This window comes from Stegostoma tigrinum, chromosome 3 (genome assembly GCF_030684315.1).
Source record: "Stegostoma tigrinum isolate sSteTig4 chromosome 3, sSteTig4.hap1, whole genome shotgun sequence".
In the NCBI taxonomy this organism is placed as follows: domain Eukaryota; kingdom Metazoa; phylum Chordata; class Chondrichthyes; order Orectolobiformes; family Stegostomatidae; genus Stegostoma; species Stegostoma tigrinum.
Genome location: NC_081356.1, coordinates 46,852,489 through 46,873,296, shown reverse-complemented (window position 1 = coordinate 46,873,296; position 20,808 = coordinate 46,852,489). Strand labels below are relative to the sequence as shown.

Below are 20,808 nucleotides of genomic sequence, written 5' to 3'. Positions count from 1 at the left end.
ACATGGATAAGCTACAGAGCTGTTCCGGAACCAAGAGGTTCTTTGCACTCTTGCACCAAACCAGAATAAAGAATTTTTGTAGTGCACCCATTTAGTCTTTGAATGTTTACCATTGCTCATCCACTATCTTTCCTTTCATTAACATTTCTCAATCCATCACAGTCAACTTACGCCTCATGTGTTGTAGTTTCCCTTATTAAGATTCAGGACCCTGTCCTCTGAATCAGTTATCTCATTCTCCATCTCAATGATAAATTCAGCTGGACATGCTGAGGAGCCTGTAGGACCAGATAGTGTGACAGACACTAGTTACAGGGAGATGGTCACAACACAGGTTCAGTCAGGTAGCTGGGTGATCATCAGGAGAGGCAGGCAGGTCCTGTGGCTATTCCCTTCTCTACAGGTATACTGTTTTGGTTGCTGTTGGGGGTGCAGTCTCTCAGGGGAATATAGCAGTAGCAACCAGGCCTGTGACACCACAACCGGCTCTGCTGTAAAGTAGTGTCAGGCAAGATCCAAGTAAGCGATGTTGTTAGGAGACTCGCTAGATAGGGACACTGACAAGCTTTTCTGAAGCTGCGTTCAAGACTCCAGGATGGTGTGTTACTTCTTGCTGCTGGGTTAAGGACATTTCTGAATGGTTGCACAAAATTCTTAAAGGGGTGGATGAGTAGCTAGAGGTTGTTGTGCACGTTGGTACCAACAACATAGGTAGAAAAAGGAATGAGGTCCTGTGGAATGAGTACAAAAAGTTACAAAAGAGGCTGAAAAGCTGGACTTTGAGGGCATTAATCTCTCGGTTACTACTAGTGCCATGTGCTACTGAGGCAAGGAATGCCAAGATAGGACAGATAAATGCATGGCTAAGGAAATGTTGGATGGGGCAGAGTTTCAGGTTCTTAGATCATTAGGACCTTGTCTGAAGCAGGGGTTACCTGTACAAAAGGCCCTTTGATTCCATTGCCCTTCACATACTTCCCTTTGTCTTTTGTTCTTGATCTTGATTTCCCTTTCTCTAACTCATTGCATGAGATCCCCTTCTTCTGCCAATTTAGTTTTAAAGCTTTCCCAACCACCCTAGTAAATGCTTCCCTCAGGGCTTTAGTCTGAACCTGCTCAGACTGAAATTGATCTCACCTCCTCAGAAATGGACTCAATACCTGGAAATCTGAAACACTTGCCCCTTACACCATCTGTTTAGCCATATGTTCATCCAGTATATTCTCCGATTAGCATAAGTAGCCACCCTGAGGTCAATGTGTTTGAGGCCCTACTTTTCAGTTTGCTTTTTGACTCTGAATCTTCATCTTTTAGAACCTCATTAGAACCTATGTCATTAGTACCGATGTGTTCCACCACCACTGCAGGTTCACCCTCACCCCTTCAGGACACCCTGTAATCACTCAGACGTTTTTGACCCTGGCACCAGGGAAGCAAAATACCAAACTGGAGTCTCATTTCTGGCCATAAGGTGGACCACAGGAGCAGACGTAAGCCATTAGGCCCATCAAGTCTACTCCAGTCTTAGAAATGCCTATCTATTCCCTTTGCGGTTGAAGGCCCATGACAATTGCATTTCCACACATTTTGCTCTGCCACTGTGCAGCAGAGCCAACATGATATCACAAATTTGGCTGTGGCTGTTTCATCCTGAGAGGTGATTTCTCCTGAATAATATCCAAAATGATATAAGGTGAATGTAAGTGGTGAGTTAGGAAGGGGTTTGATGGTCAGTCAAGGGACTGACCGATCCCCATCCTGAGTCTACTCCTGCACCCACCTTTACTGGCACCATCCCTGCCTCCTTGACCTGCCCGTCTCCTCTCCACCTATCTGCTCCTGTATCCACCTTCTATCAGCCTCTTACCCTCCTCTCTATTTATTTCAGAATCCACTTTTCCTCTCCCATTTCTGAAGAAGGGTCCAGACCAGAAACATCAGCTTTCCTGATCCTCTGATGCTGCCTGGCCTGCTGTGTTCATCCAACTCTACACCTTGTAATTTCAGATTTTCCAGTATCGGCAATTCCTACGATCTCCAAAGTGGTATACATGTTTTTCAGAGGAATGGCCACAGGGGACTGCTCTGCCTCCCTAGTCCTCTTACTCTTCCCGATGGTCACCATTTCCTTTCTACATATGGAGTATTAGCCTGCAGTGTGGCCACCTTTTTGTATGTAATGTGCACAATTCTGTCAGCTTTGCGGATGCTGCGGATTGTCCCCAGCTGCTGCTTTGGTTTCAAATCCTGTGCTTCCAGGCGATGCAGCAGGAGACAGCTCCAGCGTGCATGCTGGAGCTGGGCACTGGAAGTTTACCTGGCTTCCCGCAGAGCATTAGGAGCAAAATGTGGCTTTGATCTCCCCTGCCAAGAATTACCCCTTTAATTTAAACCTTTTGAAAGATGCTTAATATCAAATAACATCAATTTCTCTGTGCCAGTCTGCCCTGTTGCATTTTACTACAGAATGCAGCCCTTGGAAGCAATGAACTGTAAAAAGACCTTACAAGCTATAAGCAATGAACGTTATAAATATTTACCAGATCCAATCTCCCACTTATTAATCAGCTGTCTCCCTTGGAGTGGCTACTCCTTCAGTCGGGCGAGACCACTCAGTTTTCCTGTGATGTCTCACTGTTCCTTTCAACAAGTAGGACACCCTTTCCAGATTGCTCTGTGGCATCTGCAAAAATGCTGTTGCCAGAAACCAGCCTATTACTGAGGGAAAGATTGCAGATACTTGTGTGTGTGTTTTAAAACATAGGGCTGAGTCAGCACATTTTTGTCAAGGGGACATCATGCCTAACAAATCTGTCAGAACTTTAAGAATGTAACAAGCAAGTTAATCAAAACAATTTAATCCAGATGGATTTCTTGAAGGCCTTTGACAAAGTGCCAATGAGGATATTGCTAGGTAAGATGAGTCCATGATACTGGGGCATGGTACTGGGATGGATAGAGGATTATCTGACTGGCAAAAGATAGAGAGAATGGATAAAGAGGTCTTTTTCAAGATGGCAGTCAGTGATTGGAGGAGTACCGCGGCGGGGGGTGGTGGGGGGAGGTGGGGGTGGGGGTGGGGAGTGGGGAGTGGTCCATATTGGGACCACAACAATTCATGATATACGTCGGCATTCTGGACGAAGGAAATAAGGGCATTATTGCTAGGCTTGCAGATGACACAAGGATAGGCGGAGGGGCAGGTATTGTGGAGGAAGCAGGGAGGCTACAGAAGGACTTGGACAGGTGAGGAAAATTAGCAAATGGAATACACTGTGAGAAAGTGTGAGGTTATGTACTTCGGTTGGAAAAAAAACGGAATGTGACAGCCCTTTAGAAGAGAGACGAGGAATTTCCTTAACCAGAGGGTAGTGAATCGATTGACCTCGTTGTCGCAGAGGGCTGTTGTCATCAGGCCATGAGTGTATTTAAACAGAGATTGATAGGTTATTGATTGGTAAAGAGATCAAGAGTTTAGGGAGAGACAGCAGAAGAATAAGATTGAGAAACATATCAGCCGTGGTTGAAGGACCTCACCCTTTTCCAACGTCTTATGGTGTAAACTGAAATGATCTCATGAAGTGTGAAGCTGGATGAATACAGCAGGCCAAGCAGCATCTCAGGAGCCCAAAAACTGACGTTTCAGGCCTAGACCCTTCATCAGAGAGGCAGATGGGGAGAGGGTTCTGGAATAAATAGGGAGGGGGGGGGAGGCGGACAGAAGATGGAGAAAAAAGATAGGTGGAGAGGAGAGTATAGGTGGGGAGGTAGGGAGGGGATAGGTCAGTCCAGGGAAGACGGACAGGTCAAGGAGGTGGGATGAGATTAGTAGGTAGGAAATGGAGGTGCGGCTTGAGGTGGGAGGAAGGGATGGGTGAGAGGAAGGACAGGTTAGGGAGGCAGAGACAGGCTGGGCTGGTTTGGGGATGCAGTGGGGGAAGGGGAGATTTTGAAGCTGTGAAGTCCACCTTGATCCCATTGGGCTGCAGGGTTCCAAGCGGAATATGAGTTGCTGTTCCTGCAACCTTCGGGTGGCATCATTGTGGCACTGCAGGAGGCTCATGATGGACATGTCATCTAAAGAATGGGAGCGGGAGTTAAAATGATTCGCGACTGGGAGGTGCAGTTGTTTATTGCAAACCGAGCGGAGGTGTTCTGCAAAGCAGTCCCCAAGCCTCCACTTGGTTTCCCCAATATAGAGGAAGCCACACCGGGTACAATGGATACAGTATACCACATTGGCAGATGTGGAGGTGAACATCTGCTTAATATGGAAAGTCATCTTGGGGCCTGGGCTGGGGGTGAGGGAGGAGGTGTAGGGGCAAGTGTAGCACTTCCACGGTTGCCGGGGAAGGTGCTGGGTGTGGTGGGGTTGGAGGGGAGTGTGGAGCGAACAAGGGGGTCACGGAGAGAGTGGTCTCTCCGGAAGGCAGACAAGGGTGGGGATGGAAAAATGTCTTGGGTAGTGGGGTCGGATTGTAGATGGTGGAAGTGTCAGAGCATGATGCGTTGTATCCGGAGTTTGGTCGGGGGGGGTGTGTGAGAACAAGGGGGAACCACTTGGGGCGGTTGTGGCGGGGTGTGCAGGGTGTGTTGTGGGAAATGCAGGAGACGCAGTCAAGGGTCATCCTCCAACACTTCCGCCATCTACAAACCGACTCCACTACCCAAGACATTTTTCCATCCCCACCCTTGTCTGCCTTCCGGAGAGACCACTCTCTCCGTGACCCCTTTGTTCGTTCCACACTCACCTCCAACCCCACCACACCCAGCACCTTCCCCGGCAACCGCGGAAGTGCTACACTTGCCCCCACACCTCCTCTCTCTCCCCCAGCCCAGGCCCCAAGATGACTTTCCATATTAAGCAGATGTTCACCTGCACATCTGCCAATGTGGTATACTGTATCCATTGTACCCAGTGTGGCTACCTCTACATTGAGGAAACCAAGTGGAGGCTTGGGGACTGCTTTGCAGAACACCTCCAGTCGGTTCGCAATAACTGACTGCACCTCCCAGTCGCGAACCATTTTAACCCCCCCCCCCATTCTTTAGACGACATATCCATCATGGGCCTCCTGCAGTGCCACAATGATGCCACCCGAAGGTTGCAGGAACAGCAACTCATATTCCGCTTGGGAACCCTGCAGCCCAATGGTATGAATGTGGACTTCACCAGCTTCAAAATCTCCCCTTCCCCCACCGCATCCCAAAACCAGCCCAGTTCATCCCCTCCCCCCACTGCATCCCAAAACCAGCCCAGCCTGTCTCTGCCTCCCTAACCTGTCCTTCCTCTCACCCATCCCTTCCTCCCACCTCAAGCCGCACCTCCATTTCCTACCTACTAACCTCATCCCAACTCCTTGACATGTCCGTCTTCCCTGGACTGACCTATCCCCTCCCTACCTCCCCATCTATACTCTCCTCTCCACCTACCTTCTTTTCTCTCCCTTTTCAGTCCGCCTCCCCCTCCCTATTTATTCCAGAACCCTCTCCCCATCCCTCTCTCTGGTGAAGGGCCTAGGCCCGAAACGTCAGCTTTTGTGCTCCTGAGATGCTGCTTGGCCTGCTGTGTTCATCCAGCATCACACTTTGTTATCTTGGATTCTCCAGCATCTGCAGTTCCCATTATCTCTGATCTCATGAAGTGATAGGTTCGTCTGGTAATATTTGAATTTGGCATGCAGTAAAACAATTACTGGAACAAGTAAACCATCTGACTACTGGAATCTTTCTATCAAATCCTTTTATAATGTATTTTTAATATTATCCAATACCATTACACTGCCCTTAGAAATGTACAAGACATAATGAATTTCTGTTTTATGTCTATTGGCACTGCCATAGGAGAATTTTTCTAAGTTTTTTAAGGCTCTTTACTAAGTCTTTCTCAATTTTTTAATGAATTGTCTGTCTCCTATTATCCTTCTAAAATTTTCTCACATGGCTCGAATATTCCTTTGAGCTATTCCTGGAATATGTACTGTCGGTCCTCCTGGAACCATTGCTTGTGAAATTAATAATTGTTATTGTAATGTCATTTGATGTTATTACTGGTTAAGTCCGATCCTAGACTGCTTTCATAGAACATGGAATAGTACAGTGTAGGAACAAACCCTTTGGCCCACAATGTCTGTGCCAATCACTGCGCCATTCTAAACTAATCCCATCTGTATCCTTCTATTCCTTTTTTGTTTATGTGTCTGGCCAAATTGGTCGTATCTGCTTCTGCCACCTTTCATGGCAGTGCTTTCCAGTCACAAAGCACTCTCTTAAAAAAACACTTGCCTTGCACATCTCCTTTTCACCTGCTCCCCTCTCAGTTTAAACCTTTGCCCCCTAATATTTGACATTTCCACCCAGCGAAAAAGATTCAGAGTATCCACCCTATACGTACCTCTCGTAATAGGCTATACTTCTATCAGGTTGCCGGTCAGCCTCCGCGGTTGTAGCAAAAACAGTCTGGTAAACCTCTTTTGCACCTCCTCCAAAGTCTCTATGCTCTTCCTATAGTGTGGCAGTTAGAACAGCACACAGTGCTCCAAATTAGGCCTAACTAACATTTTATACAGCTGCAACACGTCTCACCAACGTGCCCCCCCCCCCCCCCCAAGATCCTGCTGTATATGAATGATCCTAAGGGTCCTGCTATTTATTATATTGATCCTATTTTGAAGTCTGATAGCCTGTTCCTGGAGACTTCGTACAACTGAACTTAAACTTGCTCCATTTCAAACAAACCTCTGTAGAGTTTTAACCAAGCATTTCTGGTCTGAACCTTTTCCTAAACCTATACTGAGGTAATCTATTTCCTCACAATTCTGACTAACTCTGTTTCTCAGAAGTAACTGCTTTGACTAACCCAGCTTTAGCCAAGACCTTACAGACCATTTAAAATCTGAAACATAAAAAGATACATTTTTTTTCCGAGCTTATGGGTATATGTTCTCCAAAAGAAAAGTATTCCTGACCTTCGAAACTGTCATCTAATACACAATTGTGTCAGAGATAGTGGGAACTGCAGATGTTGGAGAATCCGAGACAATAAAGTGTGGAGCTGGATGAGCACAGCAGGCCAAGCAGCATCTTAGGAGCACAAAAGCTGACGTTTCGGGCCTAGACCCTTCATCAGAGAGGCCCGAAACATCAGCTTTTGTGTTCCTAAAATGATGCTGCTTGCCCTGCTGTGTTCATCCAGCTCCACACTTTGTTACCTAAGACACAACTGTTTACTTCGCTTGTAAAATTCTGCCAATGTACACACAATGCTATTACCCTCTGGGAAGCCTCACTTGCACTCTCATGTTTTACAGAAATCGTCGTGGTTTTAGAAATACCGACAAGTATTAACCCTTTCAGACACAGAAAACCCACTTGACACAAGTTCAAGTTCAAAATTCAAACTTGGAAGCAAATAATGTTTTAAATATCACACATCTTACAACACAATTCCATTAATAATTCAAGCTGTGCTATGTTAGTATATTTGATTTAATACATTAACAAGTTTAGCGGAATTTCTGATTTTTTTTTTGTACAGGATCAAGGTGGACTTGGAATTGCAATTAGTGAAGAGAGTACACATGATGGTGTAATTATTAAAAGTTTAACAGAAAATTGTACAGCTTCAAAAGTAAGTTCAAATAAGAAAGAACCTAACAATTATATAGCACCTTTGCACAACATCAGAATGACCTAAAGCCTTTAGAATCTATTGAATTATTTTAGGAAGGGTTCACAGTTTTAATGTGGCAAATTGGGCATCCAAATTGACAACAACAAATTCCCAGCTTTCATGATGGTGATTCAGAGTTCACAAGGCGACTCTTCTCTTGCTCTCCCCACCACCACCACCCCCATCCAACCTTGCTGTTCAGGTTTTGTGCTCAAATCTCTCGATTGACCCTTGAACACGCACTAGCGAACCCAATTGAAATTCCATTTATGTTGTCCTTAAAAGTATTCAATCTATTGTCTTACTGATGTGTGTGCATATACATAATATATATTGCAATATTACATAGACAAACTTCTCAGACTGTGCTGACTAGAAGTGTAATTATGGTGAGCATTCAGCACAGTTTCATCATTGTGGGACATTTAATTTGAAACATTGTCCGCTTTCTGTTCTCAGAACAGATAACTGCATACATATTTAATTATGCACTAAATTTAATTTTGAGTGAAGGTGTATGAAGTGTTATATATACTGACGAGATTCCATAGATGTATAAAAATGGAAGATTAATTGAGGGTAAGGAAAGAAACATTAAGTAAGTATATGGATAGCAGACAGATTAAGAGAGAAATATTTTTAAAAAGGAGGAACTGCAAAATTAAATTATCAATGGAAGTGAAGCAAAACAGCGACAGATTTTGCCTGCACACCATTTAATAATGTAAAGGTAGGGTGATATTGTGACCATTAAGGGACAAGCACAATAGCGGAAATGTTAAGTTGTTACTTTGCATTGGTGTGTGTCAGGGAGACCAGATTGTCGCAACAGCAATGATGTCATCTCATCATAATTCTTTGTGTATCAAACTTTGTTTTCTATCACTTCTCTGACAACCTTGTGAAATTTTATAGGTTAAAGAAGCCACATAAATATAGTTAATTGTTGAGCTAGAACAGGCAAACATGACATTGCGCTGAATAATGACATAAGCGCATTTAATATAAATTGAATGTGTTAAATAAAACAAACTGAAAGAGGATAAGACCGCTGGACAAGTTGGATCGCATTCATACATTTTAAAGCAATCTAGGTCAAGGGTAGCAAAGGAACTTTCTTTAGTAATGGCTAACACCAGAGGACTGGCTGACAGCTAAGAAAATGCGTATGTTTGAGAAGGAAAATAGAACTTGTCCAAGGAATTATAGACCAGTCATCGTAACATTGGTAGTAGGAACAATAATGGAATCCCTGCAAAGGGAATAAATGAAAAAGCAACTAGAAATAAAAGTAGAAACAGAAAAAGTAGATAATGGGATTTCAGTAGATATAATTTAACTGGATTTTTAAAAGACCTTGATTAAGATGCGCCATAGTAGAGTAACATACAAGAGTGTACAGATGAAAAGATGAGCGTCAGAATGGATTGCTAGTTAACTTGAGAAACTGCTGGAGAAATTCAGCAGAATTCTGCCAGCGTCTGTGGGGAGAAAACAAAGTTAGCATTTTGAGTCTGCTGATTCTCTTGATCAGAACTGCCATATTGAATTTTGAATAGACTGAACCTAGAGTACTACATATGTTGGTGAGGGTTCTGTTGAAATGCTGTGCCCAATTCTAGTCAGCCAGTTATAGGAAGGATGTTATTAAGCTGAAGAGGATTCAGAAGAGATTTACCAAGATGTTGCCGGGTATGGAAAGTTTGAGTTATAATGAAAGTCTCGATAGGCTAGGACATCTTTCACTCGACCATAGGAGATTGAGAGGCGACCTTATAGAAGTTTATAAAATAATGAGACGTATTGGTAGGGTTAGTGGTAGTTTTTTTTTTCCCTAGCATAGGGGATTTTAAGACAGGGGGCACATCTTTAAGGTGAGGGGAGAGAGATTTTAAAAAGACATACAGGGCAATTTTTTTACACAGAGGATGGTTCACATGTGGAATGAACTTCTTGAGGAAGTGGTGTATGAGAGTGCTATGACAATGCTTAAAAGACAGTGGATAAGTGCATGAAAAGGAAAGTTTTGGAGGTATATGGGCCAGAAGCAGGCAGTTGGGACTAGCTTACTTTGGAATTATGTTCAACATGGACTGGTTTGACCGAAGGGTCCATTTCCATGCTGTATAATTCTATAATATAAAAGAAAACCGAAGGCTGAGGGGTGACCTGAGAGAGATCTTCAAAATTATGAAAGATTTTGAGACAGTGGATTAGCATTCCCTCTAATTTTCATTCTGGCTATCTGGAACTTCAAGATCCATGTTTGGCAGCAACTTCCAAACTGGAAGCCATTGCCAAGATTGGTGTACTGATCATGGATATGAAACATCAGAGTGGCTAAGCATCATGGAGCGTAGAAGGAACAATGTTGGAATAGGTCTGGAGGGAATGTGTCCTCTTTGAGAGAGGAGCATAAACTAGAAGCCTTTACTATAAAATAGTCACCAGGGGATCCACCATGGAAGTCAGAAGAAACGTCTTCATCAAAAGAGATGAAACTTACTTTCACATGAAGCCAATAGGATACATTCGCTTCGAGGACAAGCTAGCTAAGTGTATGAAGAAAATGAAAATAGAGAGTGACAGATTTAGTTGAGAAGAACTTTGAAATGGTTGGGCTGAATAGCCTGTTCCTGTGTTACACATCCTATGCAACCGTGTGTGTAAAACAAGAAAGTCGTCCTTCGAATCAATGTCTAATAGATTCCAATTTCCATAGGATGGAAGGGTTAAGGTTGGGGATCGTATCTTGGCTGTGGATGATGAACTTGTTGCAGGACACCCTGTTGAAAAGGTATGTGTATATTATTCTATTTGGTCTGTCATATTAACTCATCATCTCTCAACATTGCATTTAATTAATAGTTGCCCTCCTGTTGTAAAATCAGGGAAATAAATTGTGACGTCTAGAAAGAGTCCACATTACGAAAGAGGAGGCACTGAGGCCTTTAACATTCATAAAGGTAAATAGGTCCCTGATACCTGATCAAGCGATACCAGGATGTTGTTGGAAGTTAGGTAAGAAATTGCTGTGGCCATGAGCAGAGATATTTGAATTATCGACAATCAAGGGTGAGGTGCTATAATACTGGAGAGTGGTATTTGTTGTGCTTTTATGTAAGAAAGGCTACAAGGAAAAGCCCAGAAACTATAGATGGTGAGTCTGAGGTCAGTGCTGGGTAAGTTGCTAGAGGGGATTCTAAGACAGGATTTACAGGCATTTTGAGAGATAAGGACTGATGTGGGATGGTAAGCATGATTTTGTGCATTGGAAATTGTACCTCACAAACTTGAGATTTTTGAGAACATACAGGGTGTTCTGCAGCAATGTTGTTTGGTAACAAGAATTGGCTATAATGTGACTGACAAATAGGGGATTACTACTTCTAAAATGTGAACTTGTGTTGGCTATAACACAATTCCATTGATTCCAACCCCTCTCCTTCAAACCAGGGACCAGGATGCAATAGCAGCTTTTAAAGCTTCTTATTTAATGTGCACATTTATGATGCTGATTGTAGCCACTGAGTGGGATAAGGAGTGTTCTTCAATTTTGGAAGAGCTTTAATATCAAGAATGCAATTGACATTATTGTGGAGGCCTAGGATGATGCTCAGCAAGGATTGCTTGCTGCAGTTTGGTGGAAGCTTCTCCCAGACTTCTTTCCAAGATTTTAAAGGCTTTGATCCGTCAGAGGAGCTCCCAAGAATCAAAGAATGTTGTGTTGATCTTACGAGACAAGTTGTATTTGAACAAGTGGAGAGTAAGGATATTGAAGAGCTGTGAAGACCTGTCTACAGCTGATCTACAACACTTTGTCACGGAGGGGGAAGTGGAAGCTGTAGATGAAGAAGTCCAGGATGCAGCATCACGAGAGCTTTCCACTTCTGTTTTGTCTCCTTTCTTGAGGGAAATTCAGAAGCAGTTGCAGCACTTAGAAGACACCGGCTACAATGCAGAATGGAGCGGGGTAGCTGTTCGTGGAGTAAGATCTTATTTGGCATCCGATAAACAGTTTCTTCATGAAAGAAGAAAAAGGGCAAAGCAGCAAAAACTAGATGTCTTTTTTAAGTCAAGCCCCAAGAAACAGTCAGAAGACAATGAACCACAGCCATCCACTTCTGGATTAACTATTTTTCGCTCTAACCCTGCAACCACAACCGCACCTGAAGGTGGTGGTAATGACAATGACGAACTTCAGCCCCCTGCATTAACAACAGAGCAACTTCAAAACCTACTCCCCCAACAAGTCATCATGATACTTTTTCAAGATAAGATGTTAAATTTAGTTTTATTTCATTCATAGATATGAATTAAACATTTGTTTAAACTGTGCTGTCCTTTGTGTTAGGCTTTTGATTGATTTTTTTTGTTTTTTTTTGATGGTCTGCTCCTAACCCCATACACCCCATTATTTCTATAGCACAATTTTCTATAATGTGATTTTACACAGGAATGCAATGATCATATTATAGCAGAACCCCCGTAACCAAGAAATTAGTTGAAGACAGAGCATTAGACATTGTCTGTGTGGACTTTAGCAAGGCCTTTGTCAAGGTTCCGCATGGTAGACTGGTTATTAGAGTTAGATCACATGGGATCCAGGGAGAGAGAGCACATTGGATACAAAATTGGTTTGATGACTGGAGACAGAGGATGGTAATTGTTTTTTCAGATTGGAGGCCTGTGACTAGCAGTGTTCCGTAAACACCGGTGCTGGGTCCACTGTTGTTTGTCATTTATATAAATGATTTGAATAAGCATGTAGGAAGCACGGTTAGTAAGTTTGTGGATGACACCCAAATTGGTGGTATGGTGCACAGTGAAGAAGGCCATCTAGTATGTTGGTCAATAGTATCTTGACCAGCTGGGCCATTGGGCCAAAACCTGGTAGATGGAGTTTATTGTAGTTAAATGCAAGGTGTTCATTTTGGTAAGAGAAACCAGGGCAGGACTTGCACAGTTAACAGTAGGACCCTGGGCAGTGTTGTCAAACAGACACCTAATAGCTCAGTTACATAGTTCCTGAAAGTGGCATCAGTGAAGAAGGCATTTGGCACACTTGTCTTCATTGGTCAGAGCATTGACTGTCGGAGTTGGGACATTGATAGGGCCAGTTTTGGAGTTCCGGTTGCTTACTATAGGAAGGATGTTATCAAATTGGAAAGAGTGCAGAAAAGGTTTACAAGAATGTTACTGGGGCTTCGGGATTTGAGCTATAAGGAGAGGCTGGATAGGTTGAGACATTTTTCCCTGGGGTGTAAGAGGTTGACGGGTAAGATAGAGGTTTATAAAATCACCAGGGGGCACGGATGAGGTGAATAGCCAAGGTCCCTTTCCTAGGGTAAGGGAGTTCAAAGCTTGAGAGATAGTTTTAAGGCAAGGGGAAAGATTTAATTGGGACCTGGGGGGTAATGTGGTACGTATATGGAACGAACGGTCAGACGAAATGGTAAATGCATTACAGCTGCAGCATTTAAAAAACATTTGGACAAGTACATAAATAGTAAAGGTTTAGAGAGATATTGGCTAAACAAAGGCAAATGGGGCTAGTTTAGTTTGGGAGGGGAAACTTGGTTGGCATGGATAAGTAGTACTGAAGGATCTGCTTCTGTGCTGTATGATTCTGTGACTGTATGAATATTTGTTCACATTAGATCTTGCTTAGGCACCAGTCAATTTTGTATGCATATTGCTGTTCTTGATGAATATTTGGTAAAACAAATTTTCTGTCACACCACTGAGGGGCTTCTGCTTAAAAGAAAAGTTCCTCAGTCAGTGCATTTTTCTCTCAGTCAAGAATCATTTGAGAGTTAAATCATTTCACCTCATCTTTTTGAATCTGTTTATTTTCAACTTTAGTATTATATCTGAATGTCAGTATGTAATTTATTCAAGATCATGCTAAACTTCATGAAAGTCATTGTTACCTATTGGTGCCTCTGATCTAATTTTTCTGTGCTGTTACATTTATTGATGTGTGTCGAGATGAGTTTTTTTTTCGCCTATTGTTCTTAACACACTGATCAGAGAGGAGTTGTGTTTCATAATAAAAATATATTAGCCCAACTTATGGTGTGAATTTTATTTCAAAGAAAACTGTCACCACAATTTTAAGCCCAAGATCAAAGTACACTTTGGAAGTTAACAAAGTGTGAAACTGGATGAACACAGCAGGCCAAGCAGCATCTCAGGAGCATAAAAGCTGACGTTTCGGGCCTAGACCCTTCATCAGAGAGGGAGATGGGGAGAGGGTTCTGGAATAAATAGGGAGTGGGGGGGAGGCGGACAGAAGATGGAGAAAAAAGATAGGTGGAGAGGAGAGTATAGGTGGGGAGGTAGCGAGGGGATAGGTCAGTCCACGGAAGACGGACAGGTCAAGGAGGCGGGATGAGGTTAGTAGGTAGGAAATGAAGGTACGGCTTGAGGCCAGTCGCAAACCATTTTAACTCCCCCTCCATTCCTCAGACGACATGTCCATCGTGGGCCTCCTGCAGTGCCACAATGATGCCACCCGAAGGTTGCAGGAACAGCAACTCATATTCCGCTTGGGAACCCTACAGCCCAATGGTATCAATGTGGACTTCACAAGCTTCAAAATCTCCCCTTCCCCCACTGCATCCCGAAACCAGCCCAGCTCGTCCCCTCCCCCCACTGCATCCCAAAACCAGCCCAGCTTGTCCCCGCCTCCCTAACCTGTTCTTCCTCTCACCTATCCCTTCCTCCCACCTCAAGCCCCCACACCTCCATTTCCTGCCTGCTAACCTCATCCCGCCTCCTTGACCTGTCTGCCTTCCCAGGACTGACCTATCCCCTCCTTATCTCCCCACCTATACTCTCCTCTCCACCTATCTTCTTTTCTCTCCATCTTCGGTCCGCCTCCCCCTCTCCCCCTATTAATTCCAAAACCCTCTCCCCATCCCCCTCTCTGATGAAAGGTCTAGGCCCAAAACGTCAGCTTTTGTGCTTCTGAGATGCTGCTTGGCCTGCTGTGTTCATCCAGCTTCACACTTTGTTATCTTGGATTCTCCAGCATCTGCAGTCCCCATTATCACTGGTACACTTTGGAAGTCACTGCATTCTTTATGTCTGTCCCATGTCGTGACTGCAGTCTGCATTGAGCTAATTAATTTTTGCATCCAGTAGATACAATAATGGGTGACAGCAATGCAGCTAGCATGTAAAGTCAGCAACATTGAGAAATTACTTATTTGTTATATGGTTGTTTTAAGCTTGTTGCATGATAATCCAAAGTTGATTGCTATGATATAAATTGGCTCTTCTTATAAACAAGTGTCATGTCATTTTCAATGCAAAGCAATTAATTCATATTAATAACGTGAGCATTCATAAATTGCTGGGATTTTCCTAGGTTATAAGTTTGCTGAAGAAAGCAAAGAATACTGTGAAACTAACCGTCAGTTTGGACAAAGTGACTATACCGGCACCATCAGTTTCCACTGCTTCATTCGAGTCGAAAAGCATTCAGTCTGCTTCAATACAGAATATTGCTGAATCAGCTGATACAGATTCCAACAACAAGGGTAAGCAATATTTAAATACATACACTCAGAACACAAAGTATATTTACTCTGTTATGCATTCCTTGATTCCCTTTGCCTCCCCATTTGTGGCTGTGCTTTCAACTGAGATCTGAAATTCCTTCCCTAACTCACTCTATATTTTCCTCTTGCTTAGGACTTGAAAACCTACCTCTTTGAGTGAACCTTTGGTTACGTTACTTAAAGTCTCATGAGGTTCACTATAAAATATATGAACTGATAACATTCCTAGGGAGCACATTGGTACATTTATGTCTTAAGAGATTCTACAAATACCAGTTGTTGTTTATCAGTTGGAAATTAACAGCCTGAAAAGACATTTTGTCAGCAGTTCCAGCTGAGGCTTTTATTTATGCAGACTGAAGTTCTAATGAAATATTTGAGTTCCATACAGAACACTGTAGTCCACAGAATGAGTACAAATTGAGAATAGAAGATTTCAATGGATTTGAGAGTTTGGATGACCTGAAGTAATGGCAAAAGGTCTGAATGATGTAATGTCCAAAACTTATCATTGCACAATAGCCTTGTCACACTTCTAAAATCAATTTTATGTATTACATTACAAAATTGTTACATTCATAAGTTCCCTGTTTTACTGAAAGTCATATCTTAAAATATGTTGTGCCATGTAACATGGAGAATGCGATGACAGAGGGCTCAATAATGCTTGTTTGCAAGGGCCATCCACCAATAACATTCAAAAGATACTGGAAATTCTGACACGTTTGTTACATTTCTGGCTCTTCCTGCAATTCAGTGAGCTTTGGGTGCTTTTGTGGCATACCTTCTGCAAGAAATACACAAGTCTATCATTGAGTGTCATGGTTGAAGAGCTATTAGTTTGGACTTGCCTTATAAGACATACACACCCCCCGTCCGCTGTCCTTGAACGAGGGGAGTTTTGAAAAATTAAAATTAACACGTCAATACCTACTGAATTCATTTGCCATTTTCCATTGCTAATTACAGAATCCTAGAGTGCCTACAGCGCAGACAAAGGCCAAATTAGCCCATCGAGTCAGCGCTGTCCATCCAGAGTGCATACATCCAGACCCACCTTCTCCGTGTAAACCCACATGGCTGATTCACCTAGCCTACACATCCCTAGGCACTATTGGATAATTTAACATGGCCAGTCCATCTAACCTGCACATGTTTGGACTGTGGGGAGAAACCAGAGTACCCAGAGGAAACTCATTCAGACTCTGGGAGAACATGTAAGCTCTACACAGACAGTCGCCCAAGGCCGGAAACAAATCTGGGTCCCTGATACTCTGAAGCAGTAGTGCTAACCACTGTGCCACCTTTCTCCAGTCTCGGTTTCTATTGTACCAATGCTCACTAACTAGTTCCTTCTTTCTATATAGAAACTTGTACGGATGCTTTTATTTTTTGGCTAGCTTTCGCTGAAATTGTTAATTTTTCTTCTTTGCTGATTCTGTCATCTATCTAATCTTCTGACTTGCTTTCTGTCTTTGCACAATTACGTTTTTTCTTTAAGTTTGATATTGTCTTTGACATTTCTAGTTAATCATGGATAGTGGATTCTTTCCTTGAATTTTTTCTCACCATTCAACTGTAATTTTAATTGTGATCTATATAATTCGAAATATCCCCTTAAACATATTACTAAGGAATGAGACAAAATCCTCTGCTCTGGCTGATTATGATTTTTGTGTCAAAATGAGAGGTGTCCACATGTGCCAAAAACAGCACTTTTGTATATGTCACATTGTGCCCAAGAATAGTCAAATCATATTGTATTATTTTCTCCTATTTCTTATCTCCTTTAGCTGGTCTTGGTGTATTTTGTCGACAGTTGTATTTCTTTCTTCTACAGACTGCTAGGTTGCAGGATGTAGAAGAAATGTTTTCTCTTAATGCAGAGCAAAATAACTAGACTACTTCTATCATTGTAGAACAGTTATACCTCTGAGGTGATCCAACCCCATGTCCTCATCCACGTCTACAGACGAGGACATGTATAAAAATACTATCTTACAATAATTCAGACCTAACAAAATATTGCTTAAGTTTAAACTGTAAAAGAAACCTGTGGAAAGGAGATGCAAACCAAAATTTTTTAAAAATCTATAAGTTGGTTTGAGGAAAACCATTGAATGAGAGAATTTTTCAGTTTTTGTACCAAACTTACCTTTGAAAATGCTTACCGCTTGGCAATGTGTCTCTCCTCAGTATGTTCTATCTATAAATCCCAGGGATTAGAGTACAGTGACTGATCATTATGTCCAAGGTGAAATTCCCACGAAATATCAGTGGTTGAATTCTGATACATCAGTTGTCTTCAGTGTATTGTGAGTAAGATGCTAAATAGGTTTTTCATGCCTTCCAGAAGAGATTATTTTACCACCTCTCAAATTGACAGGTATCTATTAATAAGCACATTTTTGTGTCAGATTGCTTGTATTCTGCTCATTTCACACAAAGAGAACAGAATTTGTTTTCATTATGATTAAAGGCTCGAGCAGAGCTTCATCCCCTGGTTGTTCTTCTTTCGATATATCATCTTGTCCAATTGTCCCTGGACAAGAAACAACAATCGAAATTTCAAAAGGACGCACTGGACTTGGGCTAAGTATTGTTGGAGGAGCCGACACATTATTGGTGAGTATATTTGATGGGTTCAATCCTCTAAGTTCTAGCATCCACAGTTTTCAAAACATTTCTTATTGTGCACTTTGTGAAACAGGTCCACTGACATTAAGTATATTTTTGCTAAATCTTTGGTAAGTATTGATTTGTAATGTATGCTCATTTGGGAAGAAAGCACATTAACGATTGTAATTAATCTGAACCCCCCCCCTCCCCCCAGAAGAAAGTGTTCTAGCAGAATTTCTTTTGTATTTGTGTACTGTTTTGGAATCACACAACTCATCCGCATTGTGATGGAATCTTTCAGAAGAAGCGCAGAAAAATAGAGGCTTCAGGAGTTTGAAATGCCCTTGGATAAATATTACTTCTGTTTTGCTTGTGTGTGAAAAGTCACTCGGATACAGCCCATAGAAGAAGCTTGGCCGTGGCAGATTGCATGCATTTAGCAGCGCTTGCCCGATTTTATCTGTTAGTGTAAATGGGTGGAAAGTTGGATAGTTTCTGTGAAATGCACAGGATCATCTCTGCCAGTTTGACGGCATATCTGTGTTCAGGTGATTCTTTATGTCAAAGCACAAGAAACAAGAAAATCTGACCCAATTTTCGTGGGAGCCGATAGCATAGGCAGGATATCTGAGCTTTGGATAGAAAATGGTTTCACTTCACGTTATGGAGTTTTAACTCCACTGTATGCAGTTCTTTCCACAAGCATTCCTGTCCAAAGTTATCAGCCTGAATGATAAGATTGACTGCCAGATGGATGGAACTCACTCTGGAACACTGTTCCACTGTTAGATGGGCTTCAGTTTGATTTCACAGGTCAGTGCAACATCAAGGGCCGAAGGGCCTGTACTGTGCTATAGTGTGCTAAGTTCTATGAACGGCTCAACCATGGATCCGTGAAGTTTGATGTTTGATCCTGAGATGGTTCAGTTCCTGATCCAACTTATGGGAAAACACAATTCTTAACACCAGCCATTATGAGGATCCAATTCCATATGCATGGTGGTATTTAAGTGAAGGAGTATAAACTAAGGCAAGTAGCATGCTTGTTGTTCAGGTTATGCAGCAGCTCCTAAAATGCAAGCTGTATTGTAGAGGTCATTAGCTTTACCGTGAGGCTGGTCCTTCCTCAGTTTTGCTGCTGGGTTAGCCAGGATCTTGGGAAACCCATGTGCCCAGAGTTAATTCTGCAAAATAGGTAAAATTTGAGGCTAGTGACCACATTGTTATTTTTTAATTGATGATCTGCATCCTGGGAACGGATTCACTGCCAGTACCTTTCCATTTTCCGTTGTAATTGGAAATGGGTGAGTTGGGATCAGTTTTACAATTTTTCAAGTTTCAGCATCTCAGCTGATCCCAAAACACATGTTTTTGAGGGTTAAAGTAAGTTAATAACAATGCCCATGGATATCCATTATTCTGAAACTGCAGCTGAGATTCTACCTCCTGGTGCTTCTGAAGTATATAAATCACTGTTTGGAACGCAGTGTGACATATCAATCCTGCACTTAAGTTGAAAAGATATTTGCTATAAAAAAGAACACATTGTGAACAGTCAAAGAGAAAATGAGACCCATAAATCATGTAAAACAAAGATTGAGCTCAAGACAGTTAGAATTCTGAATGGTTCTTTACTCAATATATTCACTAGGAAAGACAAGAAAGACATGCCATCAGCAGATAGAAATTATCTGTGTAAACATAACTACTTACATCAATATGTTGAAGGCCTTAGGCAGGCTTGAAGGCTCAATACCATTTACTCCAATGCCAGATGGAATTCATCTCAAAAGTATTAAAGACTGGAGAGAAGATTGGTGAAAAACTATCATTGTGAGGGAGCTGCCTGTAGATTGAAAGCAAGGCTACATAATGTCCGTTCAAATTGAGTAATTCTTTAGAATTTATAATTAATTAATCAAAACCAAAAGAACTGTGAATGCTGTAAATCAGAAACAAAAACAAAGTTGCTGGAAAATCTCAGCAGGTCTGGCAGCATCTGTGAAGGAAAAAGCAGAGTTAATGTTAATGTTGAGCAAAGTAAATCAACTTGGTGACACTGAAGAGATTATTGTAGTTACTGGATGAACTCGGGCAACATGTTTATAATGACAACTCTGAATTTCCTTAAAACTTTGTAATATTTAATACTGAGTTATAGCAGTTTCATGAGTAGTGTCATAGCTGATATCTTTCAACTACAGCACCTATTTTCTTTCTTTAAAAGTGTCTACATGCTGCTTATGTATTTTTAACAGCTGTGCTGCTGATCTGCATTTGGGAGCAAATGTGTTCATATTAGCAGGTTTCAGAAACACATTGGAGACTTCAACAGTGTATCAAACATATCTAAGTTGTCTGGTTTACGTCAGGTACTGTTTCATCTGAATTGTTTTTTTCAGGGTGCCATAATTATTCATGAAGTCTATGAAGAAGGATCTGCAGCCAAAGATGGCAGACTATGGGCTGGTGATCACATATTGGAGGTAAAAGAGGATAGTTTTGAAATCAAATTTACTCACGTTAGATTGAGGCTGAGAAAACCAAACAGTTGCGTTGCAGTGTTTTTCATGGATTATCGTTAAATTTTTAAATTGAGCAGAAATTCCGTCGAAGCTTCAAATTCTCAAGAAAGACTAAATATTAACCAACGGAATTAAAAATATTTGAATGAAATACAGGAGTGGGTAATTCAGCCCCTGGAACCTATTCTGTCATCTGAATCATGATTAATCATCTACCTCGATGACATTTTCATAGGAACATAAGAAATAGAAGCAGAATGGGACAATTCAGCCCCTTGGGCCCCCCACCACCATTTAACGTGATCATGGCTAATCTTATCCTGGTCTCAATTCCATGTTCCTGTCTGCTCCCCATCGCCCTTTTTCCTACTTTTTATCAGAAACACGTCTTTTTTGAACCTGGTTCTGCCACCATTGCACCCTG

At 42.0% G+C, this 20,808-nt stretch overlaps 1 protein-coding gene across 4 annotated transcripts in view; it reads left to right on the top strand.

The window, feature by feature from the left end:
- The window catches only part of LOC125451281 (multiple PDZ domain protein), a 227,215-nt gene that overhangs the window by 160,502 nt on the left and 45,905 nt on the right, over window positions 1–20,808 (top strand). For 3 of the 4 annotated variants that reach the window (XM_048528244.2, XM_059644578.1, XM_059644579.1), the window contains 5 exons: window positions 7,538–7,630; window positions 10,395–10,469; window positions 15,048–15,219; window positions 17,720–17,865; window positions 20,262–20,345. In XM_048528244.2, coding sequence (XP_048384201.1) covers window positions 7,538–7,630; window positions 10,395–10,469; window positions 15,048–15,219; window positions 17,720–17,865; window positions 20,262–20,345 — 570 coding nt within the window. The remainder of the gene's footprint in view (window positions 1–7,537; window positions 7,631–10,394; window positions 10,470–15,047; window positions 15,220–17,719; window positions 17,866–20,261; window positions 20,346–20,808) is intronic. The other variant, XM_059644577.1, reaches the window with a different exon arrangement.